A 20,657-nucleotide genomic window follows, 5' to 3' on the forward strand; every position below is an offset into this window, starting at 1 on the left:
TCCTGGAGTCCCGGGATTGAGTCCCACATCAGGCTCCCTGCATGGAACCTGCTTCTCCCTCTGCCTGTGTCTCTGCCTGTCTCTGTGTGTCTCTCATGAATAAATAAAATCTTTTTTTAAAAAATATGTAGTTATAGCGGCAACGTAAAGAGATTAAAAGACTTCTGACTGGGAGTCTAGAAGCTTTCCTGTTCATTAGCTCTTGGACAAGTTATTCCCCTTCTTTGGACCTGAGTCTCCCAGCTGTAAAATGGGGACCCAATAGGGTAGAAAGCCCTGTCACTGCTCCCCAAGGGCCCTTCAGTTTCCATGCCGATTCTGTGGTGGCAGACGCAGCACATTCTGTCTGAACACACAGGTCAGCTTAGTTCCTGGAGGCGAGAATGAGAGCACAGGCCCTGGGGAAGAGGAAGCCTAGAGCCAAGCTAGGGAAAGGCAGTACCTGAGACGTGGACCGGGCCTCCTGGCAGCTGTTCAGGAGACAATTTGTTCCTAACCCCCTCCCACTAAAACTAAACTGGGAACTCTGGAGGCCGAGGCCCTGGCAGATTTGATGAACAGTGTTGTGCCTCTGTGCAAGCCAGAGTCTCCTGCTGAGAGGGCCCACCAGAGATCCATGGGTCCAGGAAAAGGAACTTCCCTCTCTACTGGCTCCCCTCCCCAATCCCTAGGCCAATGCCACTTTCTGTTTTTTTCTCTGCAGGGGGAAAACAAATCTTTGTGCCTGCCAAACTTCCCATACGCCACACTGTGTTCTCCTGGGCCATACAATCAGGCTCCTGCTTCAGCTTCCCTGTCTAGTTTCTACAAACATTTGCTGTAGAATGAATTAATAAATCATAATAGTAAAGAGATAATATAAAAGAGATAATAGTAAAGAGATAATAGTAGCAGCCAACATTCATCAAGTGCTTGTTATATTCCAGACACTGTACTACACATTCTATACGTGGATTAATTCATTTAATTCTCACAATAACCTTTGAAGTAGGAACTATTTTTCCCACTTTATAGATAAAAAATGCAAGGTAGGGGCTCCTGGCTGGCTCAGTCCGTGAAGCATGCAACTCTTGATCTCAGGGTTGTAGATCTGAGCCCCATGTGGGGTGTGGAGATCACTTAAAAACAAAATCTTCTTTGAAAAAAAGAAGAAATGTAAGGCAGAAAGAGAAATTTAAGAACTTGCTTACGCCCGGGGTGCCTGGGTGACTTGATCAGTTGTCTGCCTTCAGCTAGGGTCATGATCTCAGGGTCCTGGGATTGAGCCCCACATCCATCCGGGCACTCTGCTCATTGGGGAATCTGATTCTCCCTCGGCCTCTGCCCCTCCTCCCCACTTGTGCACTGTCTCAAGTGGATAAATAAAATCTTTAAAAAAAAAAAAAAGAACTTGCTATAATGAATCAATGAATGAATGAACACCCTTGTTCATGACAGAGGTATCCTCACTATGCTATGGAAGCACAGAAGCACAGAGGAGGGCCTCCAAGGCTCAAGTTAAGGGCTGGGAAAGTCACCTAGAGGTGATACTCACCTGAATTTTGAATAAGCAAGAGATAGGGTGGAGTAAGGGGCCCTTCTGTAGGGGGGCACAGCAGGAACAAAGACGTGGAGGCCAGGATCTGCAGGGGACCCCAACAGCTGGGGACTGGGGAGTTTGGGGCCTCCAGCTGCAGCAGGGGGCAGGAGTGGAGAGCAGCCCCCTCTCCCCACCCTGCACAAAAGCACAGATCAAGCGCTTCCAGGCTCAAAGGAAGAGAAAGTGGGGGAAATGAAAATGTCTTTGTGGAGGAGGGAGCGGGAAGACCATGAGGACTGCAGCTGGCAGACGGAGCTCAGAAAGTCATTCCAGGCAGGGGGGGGAAAGCACGGAGGTGGGAGAGTGGGAGAGAAATATTTAGGGAAGCATTTGGTTTGGCAGGAGGAAAAGAGTGTTCATCGCACAGTGACTGCTGAGACACCAGCCAAGCCCATGCACAAAATTCTGCCCTGCTGAGGAACGGCTGGAGTTCTGACAGGGCCGGTTTGAGGTCTTCGCTGTGTGCCCCTGAATGGGCACTTCTGAGGCTCAGTTTCCACATCTGTAAAATGGAGATAAGAGACTATCTAAGAGTATGTTCAGAGGTTCAAAAATGAAAGCATTTGTGGAAGGACTCTGCAAACCCTAAGGAAGTCAGCCATGTCCCCCAGTCCCTGCACTGTCATCAGCATCACCAGGCAAGCTTTTACAAAACACAGCATACCACAAGCCAGCTCGGCTCTATGGAATCAGAAGGGGCCATGGACAGGCAATCTTTGTCTTCCAGCTCTTCTTTTCTGGTATTTCCTCACGTGGTCCTGGTGCTCTATTAGCTTTAGATCTGCCAGCTTCTGACAGCTGGAAAGAAGAAAATGCAGCAAGAAAAATAGAGATTCAGAAGGTTCATGGAAATACATTGGATTTGGAGGGTTTTCCGGTCAGGGCTTGACAGCTATGATAAGGGAGAGAAAAAGACCTTTTAGCTTTCTCAGAGCATGGGAAATGAGCAAGGCAACCAAAGGGACTATTGGTGCCTTTGACCTCCAGTCTGGAGAGTTCTGGGAAAAGAGAAATCTTCCCCTGATCACCCTCAGTTGTAGTATAGCTGGTCAAGGAAGTCAATGAAAAGTACACAGCATCCGATAGTTTACAACACTTTTGCATCTGTGTTCATTCATCTGATCCTCCCTACATCCCTGTGAGGGAGGGCTTCTTAATTATTCCTATTTTACAGGTAAGCAAACTGAGGCTCAGGAGAAGGAAGGGACTACCCCAAAGTCCATAGGTAGCAGAGAATAGAGCAATGGTTTGCATCTGAGACTCTTCAGTCCCGAGGCCTCTCTTATTATACCACATTTGGCTTTTGTGTGGATTGTAAGGGAGTATAAGGAGCACTAGAGCCCAAACTATTGTTCTAGCTCTGCAGAAAAAAGGTTGTGTGACATGGGACAGATCTCTTGCCTTCTTCTCTGGGCCTCACCGCTAACAATCTGGGTGGTAGTTGTAGGGATTAAATGACGTAATGACCTTTAAAAAACACCCAGCACAGTCTCTGGCATGGGATAACAGTCAGGATAACCACAGAAGGATGAAGAGAAAGGGAAAGTGATAGGGCCTACGTACAAAGGGAGGGGCGACATAATAGAATGAAGGACCAACTGTGCCAGGCAGTGGGCTTCCGGCAGGGGAATCTGGAGAGAGACTTGAAGACTGTATAGGTGCTCCCCTCCCTCATCTCCTTCCCCCAGTTCGTGTGATTAAAGGACTAGAGCTTAAATGTGTAAGAGGGGGTGGCCAGAAATGAGGCTGAAGAGGTACGGATGGGGCGGGGGAGGGCGAGGGGAGGCATCTCATGGGCCTTGAATGCCAAGCCAAGGAGTTTGGCTCTTGCCATTGAAAGGTTTTAAGTAGACAAGTGTCATGATGAGTTTTGCAGATTTGCAGTTTAGAAAGGTTATTTTTGCTGCAGTGTAGACAGCACACAAGGGAGGTGGGTAGGGCTGACGGACATTCCCTATCCAAAGCCCCAGTTAGGGAAGATGAGGGAAATGATAAATGCAGAAGTGCTCAGAAACTGCCTCCAGCCACCAACCAAGGCGTGAAGGGCTGTTCATCACGTGTCTAAGTGAAAAGCCCTTTGGGGGAGCCTGGATCCTCCAGCCCAGCTGGCTAGACCTTGCATACAAAGGGCAGAAGTTAGCATCCCCTTCCCCTCCCTGCTGAGTTGATTTATTTATCTCCATTCCTCAGATGCCCAGCAGGAGCCTCCACACCATAACTCCACATCAAGGGACGGGAGGGTGAAAGTCTCCAAGCCAGGGCAAAGGGGGATGGCACCAAAAGAAACCCCCTTCCCCACAGGAAGGGGACCAGAGAGTCAGATGGCCATTCCCCTGCCCCCTCCCCTCCCAAGCCTGCTGGGCTTCCCAGCCTCCACACCGTCCCTGGCGGGAGACAAGGCAGGATGGCGCTTCCCGTGAGCCAGACTACCGCTTTACTAAGGTGCAGTGTTCACTTCTCACAACAGCCTCTTTTACAGCTGCAGATCCTCAGAGAGGGTAGGTGACTTGCCTAAGATTACCCCAAACTGGGAAGTGACAGAGTTGGAACCTAAACCCTGGCCAAGCTCAGGGCCCTCATCGAATGCTTTTTTGGGGTCTCCTACCCCCAGGCAGCCACGGGGGCCTGGGAAAGGCTCTATCCCCTCCTGAGGGCACCAGGCTGCACACAGAATGCATAGAGGATGCAGAGTCCCATCTCAGCGGCCTATTTATTATAAGCTCAACTGTGAGGAGGTGACTGGATGCAAAAGAGTCTATGGTACAATTTCAAAGATTGATGAGAAGTCCGGCTGGTTGGCCCTCTGGCCTCCCCAATTCTGGCAGCTGGGCTTCTAATTGGGGGAGGATGATGCGCAGAGGCAGAGGAAAGAGGAGAGCTCTTTCGGTCCCATACTGGTAAGACCAGGCTCGCAGCCTTCTCCCCTTCACCTCCCTAACAGGGAGGGTCTGGGGGGTCTCAGCCCAGGGGAGCACCATCTACTGGACCCACACAGTGACTGGGTGCAGGGGAGGACGTGCAAGAGCGCTCTGTTCTCTGTGTAGCAGATTCAGTTTTGCTGCCCTGAGGCCTGGGGTAGCGGCCTCCACTCCTCCTTCCCCAGGCAGACACATACATACAAGCCCAAGCAACTTTTTGTAATTAAAAAAAAAAATTAATAAGGAGCAAAAAGAGTGGGAGTGCAAGTCTGGGCCACTGCAGGGGGGAACATTGCCCAATCTCTGCACCCCAGGGCCCTCTCCACAACAGGGGGTTCCTGGGAGGTCCAGGGTTCAAGACCAATGCCTCCCTCTACCCCAGGGCCAGATACCTCTGGGGTGCCTGACAACTGCCCTCCACCCGGGTCTAGGTGTGCAGACTGGGAGGCTCAAACTCACCCCCTCCCTTGCCCCAACCTCACATAGGGAATGCACCCATCAGGCAATTTCTCTTTCTCTCTTAATCCTCGTTTTTAAGAGATTTTTTGTTTATGTCTTCCTGACCTTATAACCACTTTAAAGAGGAGTGAAGAGGGATCCCTGGGTGGCGCAGCAGTTTGGCGCCTGCCTTTGGCCCAGGGCGCGATCCTGGAGACCTGGGATCGAATCCCACATCAGGCTCCCGGTGCATGGAGCCTGCTTTTCCCTCTGCCTGTGTCTCTGCCTCTCTCTCTCTCTCTCACTCTGTGACTATCATAAATAAATAAAAATTAAAAAAAAAAAAAAAGAGGAGTGAAGAGAGGATGAGCTACAGAGGGAGGAATAAATGGTGCCTAGTCACACACGCAGTTTCCCTTCTTAGAAATCCAACCAGGGAGGATCCCTGGGTGGCGCAGCGGTTTGGCGCCTGCCTTTGGCCCAGGGCGCGATCCTGGAGACCCGGGATCGAATCCCACGTCGGGCTCCCGGTGCATGGAGCCTGCTTCTCCCTCTGCCTCTCTCTCTGTGTGATGACTATCATAAATAAATAAAAATTAAAAAAAAAAAAAGAAATCCAATCAGTAGTCCACGGTTCCCTTAGGAAAAACTAAGTGGCCGCTCTCCCCTCCCCTCCCCTGTCCTGTCCTGGTAGTTTTTCTGCCCGGCCCCCGGCCCCTCGGGGCCTCGTGTTTCAGATTCCCGGTCAACTCCTCACTAACGTCTCTGGACCTCCTTCACTCAAAAAAAAAAAAAACGAGAGGGATGAACTCCAGAGGGGGAAACCCTCACCCACTCGGCCGCCGTCTCACCAACGTCTCCCCACCCTCCCTCCTTCCCTCGCACACACACGCCCGCGCGCACACACACACACACACACACACGCCCGCACACGCACTCGCGCGACCTCCAGATGTTCCCGGCCGCGCGGCCATCTGCTGAGGCTGCTCAGGCGCTCCGGGGGAGGGGCAGGGATCCCCGCTGGTTGCAGGAAGCTGGGAGCCAGGCCGACCGGAGTGGGCGGGAGCTGCGTGCGCACTTTTGAGACGCTCCCTGGGGTGGAACCCGAGCTCGGCTCCGGCTCCGCGGGCGGGCGGGGGGGGGGGGGCGGGGCGCGCGCGCGCCGGGAAAGCCGGCACTTTGGCGACACTCCCTAGGTCGCCGGGCGGCGGGCCCGAGCGGCCGCTGGGCGCCGGACGGGCGGGGGGGTTCCCGGCGGCGGGCGGCGGGAGGCGGGAGGCGGGAGGCCGGAGGCGGGCGGGGGCCGGGGGGCGGGCCGCGCCGCGCGGAGAAAAGCGCCGGCCGAGGGCCCGCGGCCGGGCCGCCTGGGTGAGCGCGCCGAGGCGGCTGCGGCTGCGGCTTCCAGGTGGGTGCGCGTCCTGGGGGAGCGGGGGTCCGCGCTGCGTGCACAGGTCGCGGCTCGACCCCGACCTCGCGGCCCCATGCGGGCCGGCGGCGCTGAAGTCTGGGGGCGGGCCCCGGGCGCCTCAACTTTTCCAGGACCGGGGCGTGGGCAGCGGCTGCGGGGCGCCCAGGGCTCGGCCGGGTAGGGAGCCCGTACCGAGGGGAGACAAAGGCTCTGGGCGGGCGGGGGCGGGGGCGGGGGCCGGCGCCTCTGGGGTCTTTGTGCGGACACGTGCATCACGCGTTTGTGGGTCTTTGTAGCTTTGGACCCGGGGACGTGCATCTGCCTGCGCCTTTGTGTGGCGGTTTGGTGCCGTGTCCGCGCCTTGTGGGCCGCGTTCGGTTGTGGGTGTGGGTGGGCGCGTCGTGTGTCCGCGTACGTGGTCGTGCCTGTCGACGTGTCTGGGCCGATGTCCGTGGAGTGTGCGCGCCGAGAGCCAGACGCCGCCCCGGCTCCTCGCTCCCCCGCGGTCCACCCGGGCCCCGACTTGACTTCAAACTTTTCTCCTGGTTCCTCCGGCAACAGCCCCGTCCCCCTCCCGCCGCAGCCCGGGCAGGGGCGCTGGCAGCCCTCTCCCTCCTTCACCTCCTGGGGCCCTTGGAGCGCGAGGGGATGGGGTGGGGTCGGGGGGGGTCGGCCGCGCTTGGGGACTCGCCCGGGCCAGGCCAGGGCTGGGCGGAGCGTGCCGGACACCCCGGCCCAGCCAGCCGGGAGCAGAGAGGTAAGCGGACCGTCCTGGGCCCCGGGGCGGGGGGGGGGGGGGGGGGGGAGGCGGGAGAGGAGGCGGCAGCTGGTGCTGCTCGCCCCGCACTTCTCGGAGGGAGTGTATGTGACCGAGGGAGACGTGTCTGCCTGGCGAGAGGCCGGCCCCAGCCCGCGGCTGCTCCGCTTTGAGATCTGCTCTTGGCCGGCGTCCCGCCCCCGGGGGGGCGGGGGGCGGGGGTAGGAGGTGGGGGAGGGGGGCGGGGGGTGGGGGCCAGCCCTCCGATCCGGTAGGTGACGAGGCGTCGGCTTCTGGGATCCCCGCACCTACTGGTTCCCAGTGGGTCGGCCACGGGCCCACAGACCTGCTCAGGGCGAGTTGCTCAGCCTCTGGCAGTCGCAGTCCCCCTGCCCTGGATGCGGGGCCAAAGAACTCCGCTTGCAGTCGGGGTAACCCGCGCTGCGGGATTCGGCCCCACACTTGGCCGGGACCAGGAGGTGACTCAGGAACTTCTCCAGTCCTTCCTGACAGCTCTACCCTTCAGATAAGTCCAGACTTGTGGAGCCGAGGTCTGACCCGAGAGGGAGCTCTCAGAGATGGGAGTCTTTTGGGCCTTTGATCCTGGGTCACGGAGATAGCCCCAACACCTTCCTTTCCCTGCCCCCTCACCCTGCCCCAGTCTTTAACCTAGAATTGTGCGGATGCTGCAGATGTGAAGGAGAGGCAAAAGCCATTCACCTGGAAAGGAGGCAACCCCTGGCGCTTTCCTTTCAAACCACAGCTTTGAAGTTAGGGAGGGATGAAGTGAGGTGGGCCAGGAGCCCCCGCAGCCCAGGAAGGAAGGCTGGAATGCAGCTGCAGAGGCAGGCCCGGGGAATATGCCAGGAGGCGGGAAGTGTCTCCCAGGGAGGGAGCAGCACTATATGGCTCAGTGTATTCTGATCACAGCACTGAGGTGGTCAGCATTGCAGACTGTAAGATGCAAGGTGTGTGGTGGGGTGGGGTGGGGATTGGAATTCAGCTGGGAGGGAAGAGAGGGACCAAATAGGAGGGCCTTAAATGCCAGGTCTAGGAGCCAGGATTTGAACCTGCAGGTGGTAGAGAGCTGCTGGAGGGTCTAAGCAGGCATAATAGGGTAGGATTGGTCATTCTAGGAAAACTTCCTCTGGCTTGTGGGCTGTGCTGGAGGCTGGGAGACCAATCTGCAGGCAGAGTTGAGCCAAGACCTAGATTTTATTCCCACTCTGTCACTTCCTAGCTCTGTGACCTTGGGCAAGTAACTTTACCTCGGATTCTACGTCTTCTTATCCTTCAAATGTGAGCAGAGTAATTCCTGTCTCACCAATCTGTTGTGAATGTTAAATAGGACGGTGACTTACATGTGCTAACAATATGAGACGAGGTTTGTAGTCTGCCTTACATTGTTGGAGTGCACTGACAATAGAAGGCAGAGCAGGGATCCCTGGGTGGCTCTGCGGTTGAGCACCTACTTTCGGCCCAAGGTGTGATCCTGGAGTCCTAGGATCAAGTCCCACATTGGGCTCCCTGCATGGAGCCTGCTTCTCCCTCTGCTTCTCTCTCTGCCTCTCTCTGTGTCTCTCATGAATAAATAAAAAATCTAAAAAAAAAAAAAAAAGAAGAAGGCCGAGCAAGCTTCACCTGTAGTCCTAGCCACGAGAGCCCAGGGGGACGGTGCATGGTAGACAAAGAAAAGAGCATCTCTGTCCTCTTCATCAGAGGGAATAACCAATGCAAAGGCATGATAGGCCTTTGCAAGATAGAAGCAAGATAGGCTCCTAGTCTGGCAAGCTCTCTATGCAGGATAGGTTTTAAGTGGAAGCAGTGGTGAGGTCCTGTTCTTCTGTTGGGATTGTACTCTAGCACACAGTAAGGCTGACAATCAGAGGCAGGGGCCCAGGAATAAAGCTGTTGTAACAGTCCAGGCCAAGAGGCCTCCTGAGCCCAACCTGGGCAGGGGGAGGTAACTGCCTGGCTTGGTGAGGGAAGAAGTGGAGACCATGACCATCTACCCAGGTGTGGCTGCTGATTCTTTCTGTCACAGGTGACACACCTGCTTCAGCCTGCTTTGGCTTCTGCAACCTTTCCAAACCCCTTCCCAATTCCCTGATAGATCCAGGTCAGCCAGTATTTGTAGCCCAGGCAGGGCCCTGGATGGTGCATTAGGAGAGAATCCAAGGCTTCTGGGTACATTTTGGATTCTTTAAGCTCTGCCCCTGCCTTATCTTTGACCTTCTGTTGTCTCAGCTCCTTTTTCTTTCCTGGCCCCTGAAAGCAGCCATTGGGGGGCAGGAACCCACATGCAGTGAGCACCAATGCGTGCCAGCCCTGGGACTAAGTCTTCATTTTACCTTGTGTAATCATCCCAGTGACCTGCTGGGAGCAATACTAGAATTCTCACCATGTTACAAATGAAAGCTTAGACTTAGGGGTGAGGGCACAGGTAAGCCTCCTAGCAGGAGAGGCACTCTGGGGTCAGAGCCCAGTCTGCCTGGCTGCAAAACCCATTCCTCTGCCCCAGACTGCCTCCCCGTGAGTCCATACAGGCTGCCTTTCACAGCAGAGAAAACAGCTTTGGGAGTCTTGCCCATTTCCCTGTAGAACATCCTCCTCGGGCAAGGTTGCTGGGCGCACCTGCACCAGGGATAATGTCATAGAGGAGGCCAGGCACTGGGGGTCAGAATACCTGGATCCTGAGTCCAGCCTCTGTCCTCACTGGCTGCATGACTCTGGATAGATCACCAAACTTCTCTGGGTCTCTTCACATAGCTGTAGGATAGATACAGTACTGTCTATCCTGCTGATCTTGCAGGGTGACCGAACAGGTCATAGTTGAGGCATTGGAAAGGTTCAGAGGTGTTCTTTGGTGAAGTAGTATTTTAATGCCTGGTACATCTTCATGTAGCACCTGCTTTATGCCAGTTCCAGTGCTTAGCTAGAAGGACATAAAAACCAATCTGACCCCATCCTTGCTCACAGGAGGACAGACTGGTAAACATAATCATAGTCCAGCACGATCAGCTGTAGCCGTTGCCCATGCGGGCCCATTTGTAAGTTGAGTCACAGTAGTATGAGGGATTTGGAGCTCAGACATCTGGGTTTGAGACCTGGTTCCTCTACTACGCCACTGAATAATGCCAGCCGTCTGCAAAATAGAGTAATCCCCATGGTCAAAGACTGTGATGAGGCAGAGAGGAGGTGGTGATGTAGAAGTGCGTGGTGAGCTGACGTGTTTGTACAGATGTGTGGCATTAGCAATTCTGCTGGGAGAGCCAGTCCTCAAGGCTCCAGGAGTTTGGCCCTGAAATTCTTTCTGCCTTGCGTTTCCAGAGCTGACTTAAGTGGTTGGCTGGGCGGGGAGGGGAGGGGAGACAGTGGGTGGTGGTGTTGGGGCACCCAGCGGATGTTAATGGAATTTCCACCTGGGGGAAATTGGCATCAGCTGGAGTGAGCTCTTGGTGGAGGGAGCAGGGTGGGAGGCAGCTCAGCATTGAGCAGTCTCAGGTGGGTGCTAGGGCCCTGGTCCAGCCCAAGGCTCAGCCTCCCACCCGCCTCATTCCCATGCCAGGGGCTCCCCCTTGAAGTTGTCGTGAGAAGCTGGCAAATCTTTGGCTCAGAAATGCTGTGGTGTGGCACCAGGAGCAGGCACCTGGGGCCTTAGACAGGCCTACGCCAGAACCCCGAGCTCTAGATAGATCTCAGAGAAGGAGGAGGGAGTTTGGGGCCTGGCCAGCCAACACCAGCACACTGCCTGGAGAATGTTACTATAAGCAGTCACAGACCTGCCGGGGTGCCTGGCACTGCGCTGGGTACTTGGGAAGGGAAAAACCTAAGAAGAATAACACGGCCATTGCCTCCTGGAAGCTTAATAAATCATCAGCATCATTGACTACCACACATCGAGCACTTAACATGAGGCAGACGTTGAGCCTAGTTTCACACACCATCCCATGAGGCTTTGGCCAGCCCTGTGTTGTTGTCCCTTTTGAGAACACTGAGACCCAACAAGGTTGACACTTGCCTAAGGCAAGGAAGTACGGGGCTGGATTTACACCTGGGTCTGAGTCCAGCAGTTAATCCTGAATTACTGGCCTGTTCATTCATCCAACAGTGTTTGCCATGGCCTCCAGGCCTGGCTCTGTCCCCAGAAGGGGGAAGGGGTGAACAGGTGAAGAAGGCAGAGTCACTGCCCCAAGCCGCTCACACTTCAAGCCAGGAGACAGGCAGGTAAATAACGGTAGAGAATGTCGTCAGTATGCATCCGAAGGAGGCACGTGGATGGTGTGAGAGGCCGGAGTGGGAGAGGTGGCTCCGGGGCCTGAGTCGGACAGAACAGGTTTTGTTCTGCTGGCAGGGCCGGGGCAGGCCAGGTGGATGCGGGTGCTGCCGGCAGCAGTCAGGCGTCGGAACCGGGTCCTGGGCCCTGCTGTGCCATTTCCTTGTTGTCACTACCCCCTCGGTTACTCTTACTCGTGCTCTCTGGGGGACCTTGCAGTTCCCCACTCGGAATTCTCTGAGTTGGAGGAAGTGCAAGCAAGGGCAAAGAGTTCTGCAGAGCTCACCACCGTAGGTTCACTTCAAGATAGGGGCTCAGCTCGGGGAGGGAGGGCTGTGAGGACAGCCTGCACGTGCCTCTGTGCCACAGTGAACTTGATTTCTGGAGGTAGAAGTAGAAGTTGGGAGGTTTTTGAGAAGGGGAGTGAGGTAACCAAAGCTGTCCTGGAGGCTCTCCTAGCAGGGCCTGGGGTGTCACGGTAGGGGGACCTTCCCAGGGTCTGCCAGTAAATAGCCACATGATTTAGTCTCTTGACCTCACAGGGCCATCAGCAAACTTCCCTTAGAGTCACAGTGGTTCCACCAAGGAATAACTCCTGGCCCCTGCCCAGAGGACCTTATGCTATGCCCCCCAAACCCAGGGTGGGCAGGTTGTAAAGTCTGTGTTCTGTAACCAGGCTGATCAGGGTCTTTTATCTGCAGGTTTGGGTTTGGAAAAGCACGGCTACATCTTGGGCCAAAGATCCCTTTCCTCCCTTGCCTTCGATGATGGCCACCTGTCTGCCTTTCCCTTTCTCCCCAGGGTAGATCACAGGGTCCCAGAGGGAGGCAGAGTCTGTACTGTTACATAGGTGAGAGAACTGAGGCCCAAAGAAATAAAACTCTGAGGGTCACACAATGGGGGTACACCCAGCACTAGAGGCCAAGGCAGGTGTTAGTGACCCTGTCCTGGGTTGCCCTTCTGTCCCCACCGCTGGTCTGTAAGCCTTGTGAGGTCTGGTACCCCCACCCTCACCCCACATACACCTCTCATGGCCTCACACAGCACCTGTACTTAAGAGAGATTGAGTAAATGCTTCTGGCACGAATTGAACTCCTGAGACGCTGGAGTTGCACTGTCTGGGCGAAGCCAGAGGAGCTGAGACTCCAAGAGGAGAGGGGATGTGTCCATAGATGTGGACAGGCCAGGCCGGTGCTTGTCACCATGCACAGTTGTCCTGTTGCCTCCCCTTCAGCCCCCGGAGAGTGGGGAAGGGGATGGGGAGGGGCTCCCGGGGGGCTCCTACCACACAGCCTAGGAGAGGCATAAGCACTCATCAGTGGCTCATCCATCAGGTCCTGGCACTGTGGTCTCTGGTCCTCACAGCAACTCCTGGAGGAAGGGGTTGTCTCCATCTTAGGTGAGGAAACTGGCTGAGAGGAAGTCACTTCCCAGAGTTGCCTAATTCGGCATGTGACTCCTGTTCCCAGTATCGTAGGTCCTTCAGATCAGGGAATTGATCCCAGGATGACAGTTCTCATCAACCCTGATCAGTGGGTAGAGGCCTCCTAGAGCACCACGTCAGGAAAAGCTCTGAGGCCCAGTGCGGTTCCCTCGGAGGCAGTGCTGTGATTGAGTAGTGACCTCCACAGTGGTATGGCTGTAGGTAGGATCAAAAGACATCATCTTTCCATCATGTGGCCTCCACCGCCCTGGAGCCTCATTTCTCTATGGGAATATTCAGCTTCCAAGTCTCGTCTTCATAACTGTTCCCTCCGAAGCTTATGGGACCACCATCACCAGTCCAGATTCAGTCTAAGGCACTGGTCCGGACTGGTAAAGTGACTCACCTGGTCTTCACTGCAAGTTAGCGTCCAAGGTTTCTGGCTCTCTGAAGATCTTTCCTCTTCACGGAGCTGAGGCTGGTGGTTTCTGTCCAGGGGAACTCACATTGCTCATCCCTTCTCCGATCCAGCAACCCTGTTGAAAAACAGTATGCCTCCCAGGAAAGAACTGCTCTCCCAGAGGGTGCCGGTAAGAGCTTTGACATGTTTCAAACGTGTGCCGAAGGAAGGAGGAAGAGAGATGGGTCAGGCCCACCTGCTGCCCCCCACCACACACCTGTTCCCTATCCGCGGAGGAAGGCAGGGTGGTCCACCCTGCAGTCTTCCCATGTGCTCAGAATCCTGCCAGGTGCCTAACTGTCACCATTTTATTTCGTCTCCATGACAGTCCTGTGAAGTAGCTATTCACCTCTCCATTTTACAGATGGAGAGACTGAGACTCCAAGATCATGGCTAGCCAAGATCAGAGAAAGAGATGGCCATGGTCCTTGAGGAGGCTTCATTAGTGTGTTTCTCAGTGTATTTTATATATATTTCCACCATAAGAGAGGAAATGGGAGAAAAAGAGATTATGACATGTTTAAATATCTCAAAGTTCTACGATCTAAAGAAAAACTACTGTTGGGTGGATATATTTTCTTCTAGACTTTCCAGAATTAGGATTTGGGTTGGTTGTTTTTCTTTTTTTTAAATGGATAGTTATAATTTTCCTAGACATGCAATTTATCCTTATGATACCTAGCATTATGGCATCAGCCCCCTCTATGAGGCCGCCGACTTTTCTGAGCATGATTTTTATGGACTCTGTAAGATGCCCAGGAGACTTCAGCAGCCATCCTGAGTGGGCTGGGAAACCCTAGCCCGGAATCAGGAGACCAGACCCTGAACATGGGCTGCCACCACCTTGCTAGGGGGCCGTGGAAAGTCATTGCACAGTGGGCTACAGCCTCCTCGTCACTAAGGTGCCAGGCTGCATACCCCACACTATAGCCTTCGTGGCAGCAAATGAGCAAAGGCCTTTTATGAACTATAAAGAGCTATAAAGGTGAGAATTTTCCTTATCTTCCCTCAGTCTACCCCGGAGAAAGTTCCACCTTTCCCTTGGCTCCTGAGCCTTTGGCTAAGGGCATGGAGCCACAGTGCCAGGCCCTAGCATCTCTGAGACACTCCTATAAAGGCACTCCTCCTGATGTTACCCCAGGAGCGACTTCCTCTGCTCAGGACAGGGACCCTGACTCTCAGACACTGGCCCACGCCTCCACAGTGGTAAGGCATCTCAGGGATTTCTCCTTTCTCTTGACTGCCTGGGACCATCTCCAAACCCCCCACCCCACCCCACCCCACCCCCCCGAGAGACCTCGGGGCTCTGCTGCGAGCTCACGAAAGCCTCCCTGCTCCCCCAGAGCCACTGAGTATTAAAGACCATGGCGCCTCCCTCCTCCTTTCCCAGCAAAGTACGGAAGCGTGCGTTCCACTTGAACCAGTTGTGAGGTTACTGCAGCCCAGTACAGTTCCAGTCTCTGCCCACCTCCCCTGTGTCATCCTCCATGTCCTCTAAAACAGACACCAGCTGACCTCCAGGAGTAGCTGCAGACGTGGGGGAGAATGCGAGTCCAGCCCTAGCCCGTCGTCACCGGCTCCGACCACCTGCCACTGGGAATGTCCAGGCCTGGCACAGAACAGGGGCCCCGGCCGAGGTGGCCGCTGTGCAGGGCTGGGCGCGGGCCTCGTCCAGGGTGCTCCAGGAACAGGCACAACAGGCACAGGTACACAGGTGGGCCTCCACCTGCACTACTGCCCCCTTTACAAAGTCAGCTGCCCTGTCTCCAGTGGCTTGGTATGACCATCTTGCACTGGTGCACAGCTCTTCACAGTTTGCATTGCCCTTTGGTGGGAGTTGAGTCATGTCATGTGAAGAGGGCAGGGCAGGAATTATTGCCTTGTAGTGCAGAGGACAAGTGGAGGCCTGGGAGGGCGACGAGAAGAAGCCCCTGCTCTAGAGGAGAGGGCTTGGGCTGTGTTCGGGCTGCGGGTTACATAAGCAGGAGCTCACCAGGGGCCATCTGGCATTTAATAAGCACATTGTATAATCACCTTTGGGAACCAAAGGGTAATCTCGGGGCTTTTGTGTGTGTGCTGTGTTTGTTTAAACCCCAGGAAGGTGGGTATGGGCAGATGGGCTTGGCAGGGAAGGTGGGGCTCTGGGTAGTAATGAGCCCCTGTGGTGAGAAGTTCAACCAGCAAAACAAAGGGGGCTTGGAGTAACTCAATATTTTTCTTTTGGTTCCAGACATTGGAACACTCTGTCTTGCCTCAGTTGGGACCAAGTCCAGGATGCACCTGGGCTGGGTTTAATCCTCAAATTGGACTCTACAAAAGAAAGGGGTGGGAGAGGAGAGGCCCACATGAAGGGGGGCAGAGAGAAGAGCCCCACTTCTCGCTGCTCTCTGTAGAGCCAGAGTGCAGATCAGATAGCTGCCCCTTTAAAGTTTCATGTAGGGCCAGTAATGCTATCCAGCTGCTCCCTCCCCCGAGGGCCAGTGGGAGGGATGGGGGGATGGCGGGGGAGACCGGGCAGGGGGGCAGGGCCACCCCAGATGAAGAAACCTGCTGGGGAGACGCTAGGTGCCTTCTGTCCCCTGGGTGGAGTGGACACTGTGTAGCAGGAGGAGGTAGCCACAGACTTTGTGGTAGGAGGCTTTTACTACTCAACCCTCCCTCATCCCCCTGCAAGCCTCTCCCTCAGCACATCTGTCCCTGGAGCTGCAGTGGGCATGAACTCAGGCTTTGGGTCACACAGTCGTGCGTGGGTGCGAGGAATGAATGTGACAATGTACGTGCTGGCATCGCTGGCAGCTCCTGTTACAATTGTACAGGAGGGAAACTGAGGCCAGGAAGGGACGTGGCTTGCGTCATAGCATGTGTCAGTGGGAAAAGCGCCTCTTGGGACTATCTCCGCTGGGTACTTGACCAGTCCTGCTGGAGGAAAGCAGATGAAAAGAGGGGAATTGGGATTGAGCAGGCCTGGGTTCTAATCCTGTCCTACTTTTATTAGTTTGGGCTAAAACCCTGTTCCTCTCTGAGCCTCTAGTTCTTCATCGGTACAATGAAGGAACCAGCCCAGCTGCCTGCCCTGGGCTAAAGGAAGGGCCAAACGGGCGTTAAGAGTGTATCAGCTGTGGGTAGGGACAGGGCAAGGGGAATGAGGCTTGGACAGGTGTCCCCAGAGCCCATCTGGAAGTCTTGACACAGGGGTCCCCAGTTGGAATAAGGATCCTGCATGGATCTAGAGGACAGGCCAGGGAGGGGGCTTAGGCCTAGGGATTCAGCTGTTGTTACCCACAAAAGGGGAAGCATGGGGACAGTTATTGCAGGCCCCCCTTGCAGGGAGAGGCTTCAGTCTCGGGGGATGGCGTGTGGGTCTCAGACATGGCTCAGCCCCTGCGAAACCATGACAGTGAGTCATGCTTCCTCTATACTCCATCTGGGTCCATCCCCCCGTACATGTGGCCGTGCATAGCTTTCTGGACCTTCTGCATCTCCGTTCTCTCTTCATGAAGCGGCAATAGAAATAGCCGCCTTGTGGTTCCTGTAATTGTGAAGGTTCAGTGGGAGTGTGTACCAGGAGGCAGGTAGCGCAGCCCCCAGCACCCAACACGTGCGGCAGGGGTGGATGGCCCCCAGCACCCTAGCCCCTCCCCGCTAGCATCTGGAGCAAGACCAGCCCATGGACCCTAGCGCATCAGGGCTGGAGAGGGAGACCAAAGACCCATCCAGTCCAGGAGATTTCCACCAGGGTTGTAAACAGGCCTGGAAGGTTCCAAGTCCCACCTTCACATCAGCCAGAACATGCCTGCTTTTACCTGCTAATCTTTTTAAGAAAGTGTTCTGCTGCTTCCAGTTTAAAATCCACCAATCTGGCCTAACCCCTTCACCATACAGGTGCAGAGACCAAGGCCAGAGAGGAATGGGGACCAGGAATTACACGAGGAAGAGTGTTCCAGGCCAGGAATCCTGGGAGGATAGGTAGTGGCACCTTTCAGCTGTGCCTACACAGGCCAGCTCATGTCTTTTGTGGTGGGGTAAGAACCATCTGGTATGGGGTCCCTGCTCCCGTCCCTCACCTATGGCTCTCTTTCCAGCCCCCACCATGCTGTGGCCCCTGCTGCTGCCCCCACTGCTGTTGCTTGCTGTGAGCGGGGCCCAGACGACCCGGCCATGCTTCCCCGGATGCCAGTGCGAGGTGGAGACCTTTGGCCTCTTCGACAGCTTCAGCCTGACCCGTGTGGATTGCAGTGGCCTGGGCCCCCACATCGTGCCTGTGCCCATCCCCTTGGACACCGCCCACTTGGACCTGTCCTCCAACCGGCTGGAGACGGTGAATGAGTCGGTGCTGGCAGGGCCGGGCTATACCACACTGGCTGGGCTGGATCTCAGCCACAACCTGCTCACCAGCATCTCGCCCACCGCCTTCTCCCGCCTTCGCTACCTAGAGTCACTTGACATCAGCCACAACGGCCTGGCAGCCCTGCCGGCGGAAAGCTTCACCTGCTCACCCCTGAGCGACGTGAATCTCAGCCACAACCGGCTCCGGGAGGTCTCGGTGTCGGCCTTCAGTACCCACAGCCAGGGCCGGGCGCTGCACGTGGACCTCTCCCACAACCTCATCCACCGCCTTGTGCCCCACCCTGCGGGGGCCAGCCTGCCCACACCCACCATCCAGAGCCTGAACCTGGCCTGGAACCGGCTCCGCACCATCCCTGACCTCCGGGACCTGCCCCTGCGCTACCTGAGCCTGGATGGCAATCCCCTGGCTGCTGTGGGCCCCGGTGCCTTCAGGGGGCTGGCGGGCCTGACACACCTGTCACTAGGCAGCCTGCAAGGCCTCCCCCAGCTGGCACCCTATGGCTTTCGTGAGTTGCAGAGCTTGCAGGTCTTGGACCTGTCAGGCAACCCTAAGCTCAAGTGGGCAGGAGCTGAGGTATTCTCAGGCCTGGGCTCCCTGCAGGAGCTGGACCTGTCAGGCACGAGCCTGCTGCCTCTGCCCGAGACGCTGCTCATCCACCTGCCAGCACTGCAGAGCATCAGTGTGGGCCAGGGTATGCGGTGCCAGCGGCTGGTGCGGGAGGGCGCCTACCCCCGGCAGCCTGGCTCTAGCCCCAAGGTGGCCCTGCACTGCAGAGATGCCCGGGGATCGGCTGCTGAGCGCCCCAACACTTTGTGACAAATGGTGTAGCCTGGGGCCACAGAACAGACTGCTGCCCTGGGCTTCCTCAGGTCCTGGGTAACTTATATTTTCATGTGCCAACGCCGGGGGTGGGGGAGACCCTGCAGGCCCGTGTGGCAGCATCCTTGGAAAAGAGCTGTGGACCCAGGGGGAGGCTTTGGAGCTGGGACCAACACCCAGGAGCAAAGTCTTGCCCCCTTTGTCATCCCCCAAACCATAAGGAGAAAGTCTTTGATGCCAAACCAGACAGCAGTCCCCTGCTGTCCTTCCCCACTTTGTCCCCAAAGTGCCTTCCCTCAGGCCTGGGCCAGCCTGACTTGTGACAGAAGGAGGGTGGAAGAGAGCCCCTGCTGCAGGGCTGAGGTCAGGCCCACAGCTAAGCATCCCCTCGGGCCTGCAGTCCAGTCACATGGGCAGGGGTGGCTTTTACAAGGCAGTCCGCCTCTTTGTTCTGGGCACACGAGGCCTCCTTCCTCCTTTTCTTTTCCTCTAGAACCTGGGTAGAACCTTCGTCATGGAAGGGACTAGAAAAAAAATACCAAGTGTACCTCCTCGCAACCGAGGGGGCAGCTGAGGTCTAGAAAAGGAACATGGCTAATCTGAGGTAATGCAGCAGAGGCATGACCGGCCCCAGCACCCTGCCTCCCAGGGAGGCCCTTTTACTTTTCTGTCTTCTCTAAATCATGCCCTCTGTCCCCTTCCCGGGCTCCTGCATCCCAGGACAGGCAAGGACCCAGGACAGGCAAGGACCTCAGAGGTGGGACCCTGGGCCCCATAACCAGCTGTGTGGCACTGGTTAAGTCAGGTCACCACGGAGTCTCTGGAAGCTTCAGGCAAGCCAGTTCGAGGCCTACCAGTTTCCCCACTCTGGCATGGGGTCCCCCAGCGTCAAGAATGAAAATGCATCCAGTGACCCCTGAGGTACTGCCTTGAAACCCAGGTCTTGGAGGTCAATGAAGTTCTGGAAGCCCCAAGGGGCCTCCTGGGTTCAGCCTCCCACTAGCTCTGAGCCCAAGGCCCTATCTCACCCATCCATCAGGAGGTGGGTACCCCCATCAGTGTTTATGCTCCGCCCAGGTGGCATCTCAGCTTCCCAGCCCTGGGCTCTTTCCTTAGTATTTGTTTTATAAAAATTGTTGCCTTTGTAATGGACTGTCACTTGGACCACCCCCATCCCCCCACCCCTGCCGGCAGGGGCTGGAAACGTGTCATTTGTAAAAGAAGGAAAACATTGCATTTGTTCACTTTTGTAATGCTGTGTCCTGGGGATGCCTTGTGGGAGGAGGTGTTGGGGGAGAAGCCAGGCATAGGTGGCCCATTGGGGCTCCGTGGGCTGGTCCCACAGAGATGCCCACAGGACAGTGAGAGCTCCATCCTCCCCCACCAGGCCCACCCTACACCTACCTGGTCCTTGATTTAATAAACACTACAAACAGTACCTCTTTCCATCCTTGCACCCGCATCCACAGATGTGCCCTGGGCAGCCTGTTCTTCCAGAAAAGCCCAGCAACCTCACAGGATTTGGACGGTGTGCTGATATGAGGAGGAAGTCCTTCAGGAATGGGTTGCTCCTTTCACTGTGGCTTGCACCCTGTCTACCCTTCTCTCCCCTCTCCCTGCTACCTCAAGTCCACGACCTTGTCATGGGCCCTGTCCTTCCCCCATCCCTGCCTCTCAGCTGCTCCGCACTCTATTAGACCCAGTTCCCATCTCCTCAGAAGCTTTCCCCAAGGTCCCCTTTCCCCTCCCTGATCTGAGCTCCAGCAGTACTTGGTCCTCCTTGGCATTTTGCCTGCTGTGGCACCCTAACTCCCATGTACGTACTTCCAGTCACAGGGAACTTACTTCTAGCTCCTCTGAATGGCTCTGAGGTCTATCAGTTGTCCCCTCTAACCAGCCAAGGTCTGTGGGACCATCCATCACCAACAACGACAAGTTTTTTTCTGATATGTACTCTGTGCCAAGGGATTCATGTCCTTGGAGTGTAAGTGAGGACATACAGAAGGTACCTGACTGCAAGAGCTGCACAGGGAGCTGTGAGAGCCTTGTGATGGAATTAGGAAGGCTTCCTGGAGGAGACTGGTCCACAGAGCTGAGAAAGCCAAGTGGACCTGGACAGAGGGGGAGGACACGCAGGAGGGGGGAGTTATGGGTGAACAATAGCACAGAACCCAGAACACTCAGGCTATGGGTAGGGCTGGGAAGCTAGCCTATTGTGTCCCCTGCCACTG

At 55.7% G+C, this 20,657-nt stretch overlaps 1 protein-coding gene and 1 long non-coding RNA gene across 10 annotated transcripts; one reads left to right on the forward strand and one right to left on the reverse strand.

The window, feature by feature from the left end:
- Positions 1 to 915: 915 nt before the first annotated feature.
- Positions 916 to 6,008, reverse strand: LOC140615573 (uncharacterized). Of its 2 annotated transcripts, none has more exons than XR_012016084.1 (3): positions 5,882 to 6,008; positions 2,244 to 2,377; positions 916 to 2,081 (listed from the first exon to the last, which is right to left on the reverse strand). It is a non-coding gene; the product is annotated as an uncharacterized lncRNA (long non-coding RNA). The 2 variants fall into 2 exon arrangements; XR_012016083.1 differs by having other exon boundaries at positions 5,873 to 6,008.
- A 228-nt stretch (positions 6,009 to 6,236) lies between these two features.
- On the forward strand, positions 6,237 to 19,864 carry TSKU (tsukushi, small leucine rich proteoglycan). 8 transcript variants are annotated; one of them, XM_072794719.1, is made up of 3 exons: positions 6,292 to 6,340; positions 17,142 to 17,225; positions 17,342 to 19,864. In XM_072794719.1, exon 3 carries the CDS (start codon positions 17,350 to 17,352, stop codon positions 18,421 to 18,423), a length of 1,074 nt encoding a protein of 357 aa, XP_072650820.1. In that variant the 5' UTR covers positions 6,292 to 6,340; positions 17,142 to 17,225; positions 17,342 to 17,349; the 3' UTR covers positions 18,424 to 19,864. The 8 variants fall into 8 exon arrangements, with proteins under 8 accessions (XP_072650817.1, XP_072650820.1, XP_072650823.1 ...); XM_072794718.1 differs by lacking the exons at positions 6,292 to 6,340; positions 17,142 to 17,225 and adding exons at positions 12,078 to 13,389; positions 14,763 to 14,959; XM_072794717.1 differs by lacking the exons at positions 6,292 to 6,340; positions 17,142 to 17,225 and adding exons at positions 13,421 to 14,465; positions 14,763 to 14,959.
- Positions 19,865 to 20,657: the final 793 nt, after the last annotated feature.

The sequence above is a fragment of the Canis lupus genome, chromosome 23, assembly GCF_048164855.1.
Source record: "Canis lupus baileyi chromosome 23, mCanLup2.hap1, whole genome shotgun sequence".
Lineage (NCBI taxonomy): Eukaryota > Metazoa > Chordata > Mammalia > Carnivora > Canidae > Canis > Canis lupus.